The 13804-nt window shown below is 39.0% G+C and overlaps 2 protein-coding genes across 4 annotated transcripts in view; one reads left to right on the forward strand and one right to left on the reverse strand.

The window, feature by feature from the left end:
* The window catches only part of LOC143902209 (uncharacterized), a 451988-nt gene that overhangs the window by 292811 nt on the left and 145373 nt on the right, over window positions 1-13804 (reverse strand). The window contains exons 1-2 of one of the 3 annotated variants that reach the window (XM_077414919.1): window positions 9329-9878; window positions 8925-8971 (exon numbers count right to left, since the gene is read on the reverse strand). The exons of 1 other annotated variant lie outside the window; for it this stretch is intronic. In XM_077414919.1, the coding sequence (XP_077271045.1) occupies window positions 8925-8971; window positions 9329-9449 (168 nt within the window). In that variant the 5' untranslated portion in view covers window positions 9450-9878. Of the gene's footprint in view, window positions 1-8924; window positions 8972-9328; window positions 9879-13804 lie in introns of those variants that run through there. One more of the 3 variants, XR_013258296.1, reaches the window with a different exon arrangement.
* LOC143902207 (uncharacterized) overlaps window positions 10017-13804 on the forward strand; it is a 50730-nt gene continuing 46942 nt past the window's right edge. Inside the window, exons 1-2 of the mRNA XM_077414915.1 lie at window positions 10017-11200; window positions 11646-11691. Coding sequence (XP_077271041.1) covers window positions 11133-11200; window positions 11646-11691 — 114 coding nt within the window. The 5' untranslated portion in view covers window positions 10017-11132. The remainder of the gene's footprint in view (window positions 11201-11645; window positions 11692-13804) is intronic.

The following is a 13804-nucleotide window of genomic DNA, read 5'->3' on the forward strand; positions in this document are numbered from 1 at the left end:
ACGGATGTATGCTAATGGAGAGATCTCGGGAGATTTCTAACATCCACCGGCCTGAATTGCCTATATGTAAACGACTACGTTTCCATGTTTATGGATCTTAACCAAATATATGTTTAATAAACGGTGAAACTTAGTCGGGTATCGAATCACTGGAACTCGAAATTTATTACCGTCACATGCATAAGCCGGTATTAACCCGGCGATAAGTTTGAGATATGCATATCGAGGCGAGACAATAGCTCGGTTATCGAGAGAGTGTATTATTTTGAATCGCGCAATGCAGCGGAAGAGATTATCTCCGAATTTGTCAAAAGAAGTACACGATTCTGAAGATTAATCCAACTTTTGCAAAGTGCTCGTATTTAAGATTTTTTTAGAAAAGCGAAGATCAATTCTAAACTTATCAAAGACACGATTGAAAGTAAAAAAGGTCAACGATTCTGAAAGAATATTTTTATACAAGAATCGTGAAACGTACGGCAGAAAAATATGACGGTACTCGTAAATGTTTATATAGATGCACATACGTGCATTGGCGTGTAGCGGAGGTGTAGAAAGCCGAGTATAGAGCTCGCTAAAAATCGCTGATCCATGTAACTACTGTGATACTACGTGCTGAAAATGTCGCAGTCCCTAAAGATCCGAGTGTATGTGCATCGAAATTTTGAAAACCCCGAATGATTGCAATAATTCGGGATATTGTGCAGTCATGTTCGTGCAAGTTCGAAAATAGGAGCAAAATAGCAATACAGTAAGACCGATTACAATAGAAATTAATAAGACTATCGAAATTAGTAATTTCAATAGGTATTTATATACTTTATTCCCCACACGCGCGCGCGAGTGACAGTATTAAATATATTGAACTTTAATCATTTTTCACGGAAATTCGTGTTATGGTAATATACTTGCCTCTCCCCCCCCCACACACACACACACACACACACACACAAAACGCGTATTGTAGTTTCTAACAACCAACTCTCATGTGTCAAATTTTAAAAAGCGATATTGTTACATAACATTTCTAACAAATTAAAAGTCATTGGCAGGTAGATGCTTTCTGAAATAACATTAACCTCTTATTATTTTAAGCGCAAGAGTTAAAGAGAGAGGTGATCAGAAATAGATACTTCATATTAACAGTCGTTCTAAGAGTATATCCTTGTACATCCATGAAATGTAGTTATAACTTTGTAAGTCAGTACGTAATCGTGATTCTTGCCGCGGCACGGATAAAATGCAAATGCGATGCAAATGCGGTGGGGTATGCTAATACGCGCAAACGTTTAAAAATAGCGAGAGTACCTTATTAAAAGCGCGATTACATTCGAGGGCTCGGTTTAAGATTTTATGAACGTCCCGTCCGGTGGCTCTAGCGGCAACTACCCGTGTTAAATTGTTAATAATCTAGTACTCTCATCTCGGCCCTTGTTCCGAATGTAATTATTTTATCGCGGTAACGGAATATAATATCGATTCTCGAACAATGTTCGCGGCTGTAAATGACGAAGGTCTCGATTTGCGATTTAAATTGATAATTTGCAATATTTAGTTTGAGCAGCGCAACGACAATATATATTTAAATATAGAAAAAGTAATTTGTAATGTAATTTCTGTGTTAAGTTCGTTAGTTATACATATATATGTGTCTATATATAATGTATAATCAAGCGATTGAGATTGAACTTAAAATTAATATGAGCCAGATTAATACCAAATTTTTGAAAAGAGTGAATTTACGTTTAATATTTTGATTTGCAAAATAATAATAATTTGATAATAATTGATACAACGGGTATGTTTTATGCGGCGTTGAGAAGCTGTAGGAGACAATCGATTTTATATAAGAAGCTGTCCCAGTTGCATTCTAAGTTACAACATTGCGTTTATGTGCCATATATTTGATTTTAACAAGCCTCCTGGAAGCCCTCGTTTACGAACGATAGATTGATGATCTATTAATTATCAACGGTTTATCATAAATAAAGCGATTCAATAATTGTCGGCGGATATCGGCGGGAAAGAGGTGAGGTTGATTTACACTATACGGCACGGACCGTTCCGACGACACATACGTTAGACAAGGATACCTATTGTCTCCATCCTTGTCTAAAGAAAGCTCGTTGGAATTGGCTGTGTGCCAAAGAAATGAGACCGCCAAAGAAAAATCTTCCACAAATCTTCTTTAATGAATATTAAATCGACATTTTTTTTATTAATTTTCAATATAAATAACTTAACAACCGTCGTTAATAAACATTGATAAATGGAAAAAAAAATTATGTTTACAACAATTACATAAATATTATTTATCTTGAGAATTTTTGATAAGTTTTTAAAAGAGATATAGTAATGCTCCTTATTTTTAATCGAAATTGTTTGATCGTGTTACATGAAAATAATTGCACGTCCACTGTCCGGCGCTCTAGCGATCGTAGACTCGGTTGAATTATTCTTTTGAGCGTGCGCATTTGACAAATCCGAAAATCCGATTTTCCTCGACGAGCGGCCTAGTGAACAGGCGCATCGAAAATTCGATTTTGTAAAGCTTTCATGTAATATATCGCGCCCAGGCTCCGCGACTCGAGTCACAGCGGAATATGACGCTTAATGTAACTCTATATACCCCGGCGAAACGACCAAACTTTCCGAGGGACATAAATTCGCAGCGCGACTTCAAGACGTTCATAAACGCCTCGCTACGTTTCGTACGATTTACGAATGTCCTAATGAATTTATTAACGTAAAGTTTAAGCGTCTGCGGAAGGATGTACGGAATTCGTTCGCGCGAGAGGCGAGCTGGAACATTTTCCTTACCTTTTTATGCGACTCAACTTCAAGCGATTTAGATTTCGCATTTTTTATAGCAATAGTTCATTGACCTGTTTCAAAATAATAACTCCAAACTTTAATGATTAGAAACAATGTTATACCTACATTAGAAATAAAATTTAGTAAGTAAAAAAAGTAAAAAAGTATATTTCTTGCCAAATAAATAGATATGTATAATAAGAAAAAACCTTTAATGATCAAAATCAGTGCTCTCTCCGAGACAACTCAGAGAAATGCTTTGACATCAGAACGTTGAAGAAGATTTATTCAGAAAAGAAAAGCCTTTTCCTTTAGGTTGACTACAAAAAGTGATCACGTTTCGTTGCTATGTTGCTACTGCATCAGAAAAAATAAAAAAAGTTTGAAATATCTAATACGTAAACTTAATAAATTTTTCCCCTTTATTTAATAAAGTCACTCTTAGAAACTTCTTTTATCTCTTTAATTACATAATATTTAATTATATAAGGTTTCTTTGAGAAGCAGAATTTCGAAACGATGAAAACAACGAGTCTATTGTCACTGAGTTCACAAAAACACTCATTTGCAACGCGACTCACCTCGCATAGAAAGTCGAGCTAAAGTCGACTGCAAGATGTAGATTGTATATAATGAAATGCAACAAATGGAATGCGAGTGGCAAAAGATTAAAGCTTGTTCCGGTATTCAAAACGTTGCGAGAAAACGAGCTGGATAATACCGGGTGATTGAAAGGACGGCGTCGGCGTAAGACGAACAAAAGGTGCGATTTCATTGACGCTAGAAACCAGCGGCAGCGTCAAGAAAATGTAGTGGGGAAAAAAGTTTCGTTGAATTTTGCGGTACGTTAAAAAGTTGAGACGGTCTGAACTTCTTCCCCCACTAATTGACGCTAGAAACCAGCGGCAGCGTCAAGAAAATGTAATGGGGGAAGGTTTCGTTGAATTTTGCGGTGCGTTAAAAAGTTGAGACGGTCTGAACTTCTTCCCCCACTACATTCTCTTGACGCTGCCGCTGGTTTCTAGCGTCAATAAAATCGCACCTTAAGTCAGGCTTAGCGACGCGACCGTGCCGGGCGCGGTATCCGATTTCAAAGCGGGTGATAACTGAAAAAGTATATTATTCGATGGACGCGCCATGCGTAGCGCCCGGTCGTTAGGCAGGAAGTATATCACGCGGCTTCCGTCCCGCGGATTACGAGGCCAAGTCGCGAAAAATAAATGACGCCGAGTAGCGAGCAAGCACGTTCCTATCTCATCTCTCTCTCTCTCTCTCTCTCTCTCACTTTCTCTTCCCCTTTGCTGGGGCATAATTGCGATAAATCCGCGCTCAAGCCGTGCGCCCGCGGATGCGGGTCATGCTGATAATAAATTGCGTCGCACATTCGAGGCGACGAGAAAAGCGCGGGCGGACGACGGAAAAATTGCTCGCGGTCGCCGCGCGTGAGGGATGGAGCGAACGAGTCGGGAGGAATAAGAAACGCCTCGGTTTCTGATATTATATACGGAAACGAACGCTCGGCGGTAACGACACTACTAACGACTAGACAACACGAAAAAAGCGACCGTTAGCCAGATAACTGGCGGCACGGTCTCTCCCAGCCCACGTGATGTTCGAGCTTTTCTCGAGGACATGGTTTTTCGAGAATAGATTATGGAGAGATTCACCACGGCGCCGGATATCTGTCATCTGTAACGTATCGTGAAAACGGACGGTGGACCACTTCGTGTGGAGCATTTCTTAAGCCAGGGACCCGGACCAGACTGGAACCGAAACCGAAAGCCATACCGTAACCGGTACTTTTGTCGTACCGAAACCGTAAACCGTATGAAAATTTTATAAAGCCTACAAGACCGGAATCAAAACCGGTAAGTGCCGTATCTTCAAAAAAATTAAGATCAGAAGATGAATTAAAATTATACGTTGTTCTCGTTCTTAAGGCCATTGCACGTAATAAAAGTTTTAGTCGTAATCGTAAGGCCATAAGAAAATAGACCAATCACACTCAATTTATTCTTCGAGCGCGAGGAGAATAATCAACTGTGATTGGTTTATTTTCTTACGTCTTTACGATTATGGCTAAATCTTTGTTACGTGCAATGGCCTTTACACAAAAAAAATCATTCATCTACAGCCAAGAAAAGCACTTACTTATTTTATTTCCTTTAAGTAAGTTTTTTTTACAACAAAGAATATTTTCTTACTAATAGTTTTCAAATATCTTAACACAAGTCTTTGGAAAGCCAGAATATTATTTTGAGTAAAAGTAATACTTACAATGTCTTTATGGTAGATTTGCGGATACCTAATTTATCAAATACTTAATCCCGCAAATCTACCATAAAGTCGTTATAAGCATACATTTACTCAAAACAATATTCTGGCTTTCCAAAGACTTGTGTCGAAATATTTGAAAACTATTAGTAAAAAAATATTCTTTGTTGTAAGAAAACTTACTCTTAAAAGAAATAAAATAGAATAAGTAAGTACTTTCCTGGGTTGTAGAATGATTATTTTTATGTGTGTATAAAGTTTTACTTTTCATAGATTTCGCTTTTTTTATTATTATCTATTTAATTGATTTGGCAACTAAAAGTGAGGTTGCACAAACAGGTGCGAAAGATCAGTGCGAGAGTTTACTTTAGAGTGGTTCAATAATAATTGAATCCAGTAATAATCCGAATAATTAACAAAGTTATTTAAAATTTCTGATTGTGACTTCCAACAAATGCAAATTTAATCCCTGTCTAATAAAAACCGTTACATCTTTACATTTCTTCTAATGATTCGCTGATTTTGCCCGAATACAACGTTCGTGATTTTTGCCAGGTTGGTTGCTAGGAGTAATGAGACTCGAGATGAAAAACGGAAACCGTAACAACGTACGATTAGAGACATGGCGATGTTCCCTTGCACAGGAAGCATAGTAAACGCACGTATGAGGGTGAGTGAAAGAAAGGGGAAAAAAGAAGTAGCGCGCACCGTGATTGGCGAACGAGCTCCGGGCTACGAACAGACTACGTAGAACGTTTGCCAAGTGCAGTTGGTGGAAGATATTTGGATTTCGTGGCGCAGCCCAACGAATCGACTGCCCATACCGCCAGCCTCAGGCCTGATGGCTTATGTTTTCCGTAAACAAATTCTGCGGCATTGAATAAATCTAACGAAAACGTTTTAATCGCTGTAAACTTTCGAAGTTTGAAGAATTAATTTCCTGGGCATATAAACTTCGTCCAGATTCGAACAAAGATGTTTATCCAATAGATTTTTTTTATTGATGTTTCGACTACTGATGCAGATAAAATTTTTAAACAAAAATTCAAGCTTTCTAAAAGAAATATATCGGTTTGATAAGGAAAGCACTTGCACATAGAAAGCTTGAATTTGAATAACTAATAATTCCATCGTTTTAACGCGTTTCGGAATTACTGAAGACATTCGTTAGATAAATCGGTATAAATTATATATCAGTTATTTAACACAATACCCTTTTAACCCAATGTTGTAACTCCGTTGATAAATGTCAAATGTGTGCAGAACTGCAAAGCTGATTAAAGTTAGCTTACCTAATTTGCCAATAGGCAAATTTTATTTTAGCAACGTTTCTCGACAATATTTAAACCAATTCACAAATCGAAAGCTAAAACTATTCCCATTGGTTTAATAGGTGCTTGCAAAATTTAATTTATTTTTCTGATTGATCAATGAGAGATCAATCAACGAACTAGCAGAGACGCGGTTATCACCTATCATTACATGGCGCAGTCGGTAGTGGAAGACAATACTTGGCGAAAAACCGAATAAAAGCAAAAAAGGTGAAAACAACTCGCGCAAAAGCAAGGTCTCACATCATACCCAAGGATTCATCCCCGAGATCGACAAAAGCACGGCAAGAAGATGGCGAACGAATACAAAGGAGTCCCACCGATGTCGATGACTGACAACGTGGTAGAGAATTGGCGAACATGGCGAGCCAGATTCGAAAATTACCTAGTCGCCTCCAAAGCAACTAAAAAATCAGAGGCCACGCAGTGTGCGCAGCTACTCCATTACAATTTTAAAAAGTTACATTAACAAATAAAAGTCTTTATGTTTAAACAACAGAACAGATAAGTCACTTTGTGGCGCTAAAGAAACGCCTCTAGAAGCTTCTCCGAAGCTTTTCGACCAGCCACACCCAGTTCCCGCCAGTTTGTGGCAGTTTCTCTCTAACGAATGGCTTATCCTATAGATGTATAGGATGGACAACTTTTCCACACACAAACCAATGGAATCGTATAATAGTAAAAAAATTGATAAAAGAAAAGTAATTATATAGGTAATGTAATATATAAGATGCCAGGTTTGGCGGTTTGTTGTTGCGCGTGCGACATTGATCACGCATGCATGCAGGATCGGCGTGACACGCGAGTCGCGAGCGTGCGAGTGTCCTCTGCGCGAAGCGAGAGAGTCGAGAGACAGAAGCGAGCGGGCGTTTGACGAGGAACGTAGCGAGAGACACAATCCGCGAATTACCGAGAATTATATTATATCCGAGAACTATTATATTGTATATCACTTCTGACTATCGATCAAACGATCGCATGTTAAGAAAAACATGCAGCTTCCGCTCTATTTACCCGCATATCATATAATATCCTACAGTAATTTGAGTAATATTTATTAATTGAGTCTATTAATAATAATATATTATTAATCAAATTAGATTATTATTAATAGATCAATTATATAACTAGACTCATGAATAAAAAAGTGTGCAAATTAGAAACTTGCACATTGCTTCCTCCTCATCATTACAGTTCGCGACCATTGCTCCTCCTCAAGAGCCAGATTGTTTTTAAATTAGAGCAACATAATTATTAAAAAATAGTATGGCTTCCTCATAGAGGAAGCTTTATGTGAGGAACAAAAATGATGAAGAAGCATTGCGCATGTTTCGGATGCAATAGATCTATTTCTTTCGGTTTCTGGAAAATTTGCAAATTAGAAGATTAATGTTTTTTACATTTCAGCATCGCAAAAATTTCAAATAGAAGGCACAGTATTAGTTTTGGAAAGTGATGGGACAGTTGTGGATGAAGATGAAACTGTTATTTTTTATGAAAAAGAGATATTTATTCTTCTATCAGAGAATGAAAAATGGATTCCATCATCTACACCTACACCATCTGAATCTAGTACTGTGGGAAGTTATATTGTAAACGAACATGGTGAGTTATCGAAGGAAAAAGATTTTACCGACGCTCCTACCTACGAGCCATTAAATAATTTACAGACAACAAATTATGAAATTATTTGGAAAGATTTCCAAATACCGTTTGAAAAATTTACCAATGATGTAAAAGAAAAAATTGATAAAACCAGTACCTCTCTTTAAAGATTTTAGAAACTGACGGCGAAGCTGCTAATACATGGCTTGAACGACGTATGCGTATCCAAACACAAGGTGTACATACTATTGTAGATGAAATGCGCAATATTAAGACCAAAATTCCAATAAGTGCTTTTAAAATCATAGCTAATAAGTTACGTGAGCGATAATTTCAATATCCAATATTCAAAGACATCGATTCTGACAACGTCGTTATAGGAGATGGGTGCTTTACCTCAACAATAAAACTCATTGAACGTAACAATTATTTAAATAGGCCGTTCAAACGAAAATCCACCACAACTGGTAAAATTCCAGGAAAACAATTAAAAAAGATGGCGAACATTACAAGCGGCTGTTGTAATTGAGACCCACAACCTAACGAAGCAATTTTGGATAAGAAAAATTTAAAAAAACTTCCTTGAATATAGAATAAATGAAACAGATGAGAGTTTCTATAAACATTTGGAAGATTCCTACTCAACCATAAGAATGGCAATACTTCAAAGATATAAATGGTTAAGCGGGGAGCACACACTTCTGCACAACGCATAATGCGTAAGCATAAGAAAATTGATTGGTCTATTTCCTTATGCACATGTGAATGGACCAATCAATTTTCTTATGCTTACGCATTATGCGTTGTGCAGAAGTGTGTGTCCGGGCCCTTAAGGATGGCGTATGGGTTATGCTCAGTCCCGGAAATATTTCAGGAAATAATAAAAAAAAAATAACTTACCGGCCGATGCGCAACAGCGGAGTTGTAAGTTGTAACACTGCGTTGATCTGTAACATAAAAATATATTTACATTAAACCAGGATCCAATCGATACTTGAAGTAAATAATTATACGAAGCAAAACATTATTCCAACAGATATCTGATTTTCAAATGCAAGGGAGAGAGAGAGCAATAAGCGAGAGAGAAAGAGAGAGAGAGAGACGCGACGTAATCTCTTCTCGCGTATGCCAGAGATCGAATACCGAAATTGCGGAATTACGCCGGTGTTAAACCTCGAACGATATTGTACGACCAATGAGTATCACACGTAATGGGCGAATCAAGTCGAGCTTGAAAAGGTGACGGAATCCGCGACAGGACTGACGGGACAGCAAAATAAATAAATAATTAAATAATTACTTACCCCAGGGTTGCCCCGCTGTCGCCCGATGCCTCCCAGGCCTCCTCCTCTCCTCGAGCCTCCTCCGTTGATCCGTTGTCGCGTCATCTCTGTCGGCGGCGCACTCACTCGCGACGCGACTCATTCGCTCGCGAAAATCGACGATATCGTCGCTTATGATCGCGCGACACTTTCGACACTCATCGCACGGCACTCCCGGTATTAATTTTGCGACGCGGCGCGTATACTTGGTTACACGGCAACGGAAAAATCACGGCAGAGAAGCAACGAACGACGCGCGATAATACGACCCGCTTGATGCCCGTGACGCTCGATCCGCTCGACGTCCCAAAAGTCCCCGCAGGTAGACATGGCGGACTTTCGTCAATCTCATCGCCATCGGCGCGTTCACTCGCGACGCGGCAATGGCGCCGCGCCATTCGCTCGCGAAAATCGACGATATCGTGGCTTATGATCGCGCGACACTTTCGACACTCATCGCACGGCACTCCCGGCATTAATTTCGCAACGCGGCGCGTACTTGGTTACACGGCAACTGAAAAATTACGGCGAAGAAACGACGAAGAGCGACGAACGACGCAGTCGGCGCACAAACAAGTAGCAAGTGGTAGGGAAAAAGTGGGGGTAGGTGACTCGGCTCGCCGAACGCGCGCTCGGCGCGCGTCGTGCCCAGTCACCTATCCCCACTCTACCCCTCCTTGCACGAGCCGCGGCGCCCGCGGCTTTGTCAATTCAGTCAATTGTTCCATTGTTCGGACGTCACCGCTCTCGGAATGCCGCGCCGATACGCTCTGGTATTTCGTTTATCATGCGACAAATTTTTCAAGCACGTCACTCGGTTGTAACGTAGAAAAGTTCTCGAGCCTCTAGAAATCCTCTATCTCGTAGCGAATCAGTACGCTTGACGACACATGAAATATCAGCCTTAAGTAATACACGAATAGCCGAGTCTGGCGCGGGCAGCTGAGAGAGTGAGAGATTACGGAAAACTGTCATCTGTGTCGAATAATTAGTTAATACATATGTGCCTCGCGGGATTTATACGGATACCGAGGTACATCGCATTCGATAACGCCGACTTACCGATTTACTTACGATCACGTTCTTTCGGATAATCGGCCGTCTCGCGGCTCGCGGCTCATCGTCGTGTGTCCGCGCGGGGCTTAAAGTCTGTTCTACAATGAAAACGCAAAACTCTAGCCGCAACGTTGTCGCGACAGCCAATCAGAAGCGTCAATGGCAGAATGAAATTGCCGTCGTTTTCGGAGCGCGGATGAAAAAACGAGCGGACTCTTAAATCGAGTAACGCCGCGCCGTGTTTAATTAGAGATCGCAATCTCTATTAACGTCGTACGTTTAATCGCGTAATTAATCGTGTTTTGATATGTAGCGATTGTGGCGCCGGGATAGACACAGAGTGTTCATAAATCGATGATTTAATTGCAGTTATCCGAAACCGTTTCGCGAGCAGCAAGTGTGGCGTCCTCGCGACGGTTCAGACGGTTGCTCCGGGCGAGGGGCGAGTGAAGTTGGCCGCGCGATTTACCAAATTCTCTCCGCCATGTTAACGTCTACCTGCGGAACGTCGAGCGTCACGGGCGTCGAGCGGATCGTATTATCGTACAGGTAGGACCGTTCGTAGCTTCTCCGCCGTAATTCTTCCGTTGCCGTGTAACAAAGTACGCGAGATTTATACCGGGAGTGCCGTGCGAATTGTCGAAAGTGTCGCGCGATCATTTAGCGACGATATCGTCGATTTTCGCGAGTGAATATATCACGCGTCGCCGCGTCGTGAGTGAATGCGCCGATGGTGGAGAATCGAGGAGAGGAGGAGGAGGCCTGGGAGGCATCGGGCGACAGCGGAGCAACCGTGGGGTGAGTATAATTATTATTCGTTCATTAGTTTACTGCCTCGCCAGTTCGGATTCCGTCACTTTCTCAAGCGCGACTTGATTCGCCCATTATACGCGCGCGGTATATACTCATTATTCATACATTACCGTTCGAGCTTTAACGCCAGCGCAATTCCGCTATTTCGGTATTCGATCTTCGGCATACGCGAGAAAAGAGATATTTGATACGTCGCGTCTCTCTCTCTTATTCGCACGGTCGTAATATTAATTTCACGATTTTTCACGCATTAATGCGAACGAGTTAATACGGAAATATGCAGTCGCGATTGTTTCGAGTATTAGCACTTTAAAATAATATATCTTAAAATAATGTTAGAAAAATTTAACGGGCGCGATATATAATTATTTACTTCGAGTATTGATTCTTGGACACTGCATTAATGTAAAAATATATTTCTATGTTACAGATCAACGCAGGGTTCAACTTACAACTCCGCTGTTGCGCATCGGCCGGTGAGTTATTTTTTTTTAATTTTTTTTTTATTTTTTACTCTCGAGATTCGTAAACTTATTAAATTAGAGAGTTATTGCTAAGAGAAAGCTTAGTTCAAATTATTCAAGGATGGAAAATGGTTTGTTGAATATGAGATACTTCCATATATGTATATTACATATTGATATGAATATTATACGCTAAATATATGCGACATCATGCGACTAAATAAATGAACATTTTGCCGGTTATTATGAATTATCATCACGATTGTACTATAATTCAATGTTTATGTTACCTAATATTATCTAAACAATACCGAGAGAGGAAGAGGGAGAGAGAGAAACAGAGAGAGAAAGATATATGTATGTATATACGCACGCAACTCATAAATTTAAAGTTGCAAAAATACGTTAAGTAATGGCTGGTTATCGAACGTGTCGCATTAATATCACGCAATAACGCACAAATATTTGCGGTAACCGGAAACTCGTGCAATTTATGCTGCGGGCAAAGGAACACCGTTAAATATGAAATGTAAAAGACTGCGTAAAATTTTCAGAGACGTAATTATAGCCACTGTTTACACACTTCTTACTACTTACACTTTAATGAGAGAGAGAGAGAGGGAGAGGAAGAGAGAGAAGAAAAGAGAGTCTGACATTAATCTATCGTAGGCTGACTTAAATGGATCGTTGCGCTGTACATCGAGCGCAAGCAAACACGAAATTCAAATACAGATTCCGCAAACGTAACGGTAACTTCCGCCCGACGGCGGATGTTAATTTATTGATTTCTCTTCTTTTACACTCAAAATCGAGGACAGAGAAGGGAAAGGAGGAAGACAGGAGTTTATATAAAAAACGCACTAATGCCTTTTAACTATCACTAACGTGAAAGAGTAGATACCATAATTTTGCAGCATTTAAACAGCTTCATTGACTTTACGTTTTATAAAAAATATTTTTTTGCACTTTTTTAAGTAATATAATAAAATAATAGATTTTATAAGTTTAATACTTATAGTAAGTATAATTAGCGCGTAAGTTATCTCCTTTTTTAATTACTAAGCCTTTCATATATATATAAACTTCTTTTTATTTCTGCTTTTAAAATTATGTAAAACAGTTTGTCTATACTTACAAAAATAGAAGAACTTCTGATGTATTAAAAGATGTAGCGTGTGCATGAGATAAAACAGAAGGACACAATTAAATTAGTTTAATTAAGCGACATCGAAGACGTATATTGACTTATTTTACTCTCGAGGCAATGGATTCGTAAAATTATACGTAGGTAAAATTAAACGTAGGTAAATAAAATGTATGTATGAGAAATGAGCTGATAAAGAAAAGTACCGGCTTCTAACTGGTTTATTCCGCGGGATAAAATAATCGTTCAAACTCAACTTTTCGTTGAAATATTCACTCTAATTTGGAATCGAAGTACATCGCTGCTAAAATGATAGAATAATATTAGCGGACAGCTTTTCATCCTCCGTTGTGCTTTGATGTAACTGTTATGTTTCCTATCTCCTTCCGCTTTTGCTCGTATGTCCCTTCTATATATCTAACGCGCAGACAGCTGCCGTCTTTATAAACGCCAACGCCAGACTGACCGTCGCCAAAGCGCTCGTCGAAGGAGCCGTTTGTACTCTTGCATTTTTCTACTCTTTACTTTTAAATATATTCTGTACAGTGACAAAGGATGATGCAAAGAAATGGATCGATTATAGAACAGAGTAGGTGAAGAGAAAAATGAATAGCTCTGGATGACGATAAATGGCAAACTTAAAATTACATAAGATATTATGAAAAGTCCGATGTTTCCCATTTTGAATATTTCTGCGAATTAATTCTTGTTCTTTTTTTTCCGAATAAAATACATTATTAACATATTTTCTCTCTCGGACAATATTTTTTGGAACTTATTGATTATAAATGTATTTGATTATAAAATTAATATGTTACGCAATATTATCTTAAACATTAGTTGTTATTTTGTATATAACAGTTACGTGATTAATATAATATTACATTATATTATTGTCAGCCAGCGGGTCAATTACAAATGAATTCATTTTGCAAGTAAACGTTATCTTTAACACGGATAAGACATATATAATATGCAGTC

Source organism: Temnothorax americanus, unplaced genomic scaffold (assembly GCF_048541705.1).
Source record: "Temnothorax americanus isolate GAGA-0224 unplaced genomic scaffold, ASM4854170v1 Scaffold39, whole genome shotgun sequence".
Taxonomy (NCBI): domain Eukaryota; kingdom Metazoa; phylum Arthropoda; class Insecta; order Hymenoptera; family Formicidae; genus Temnothorax; species Temnothorax americanus.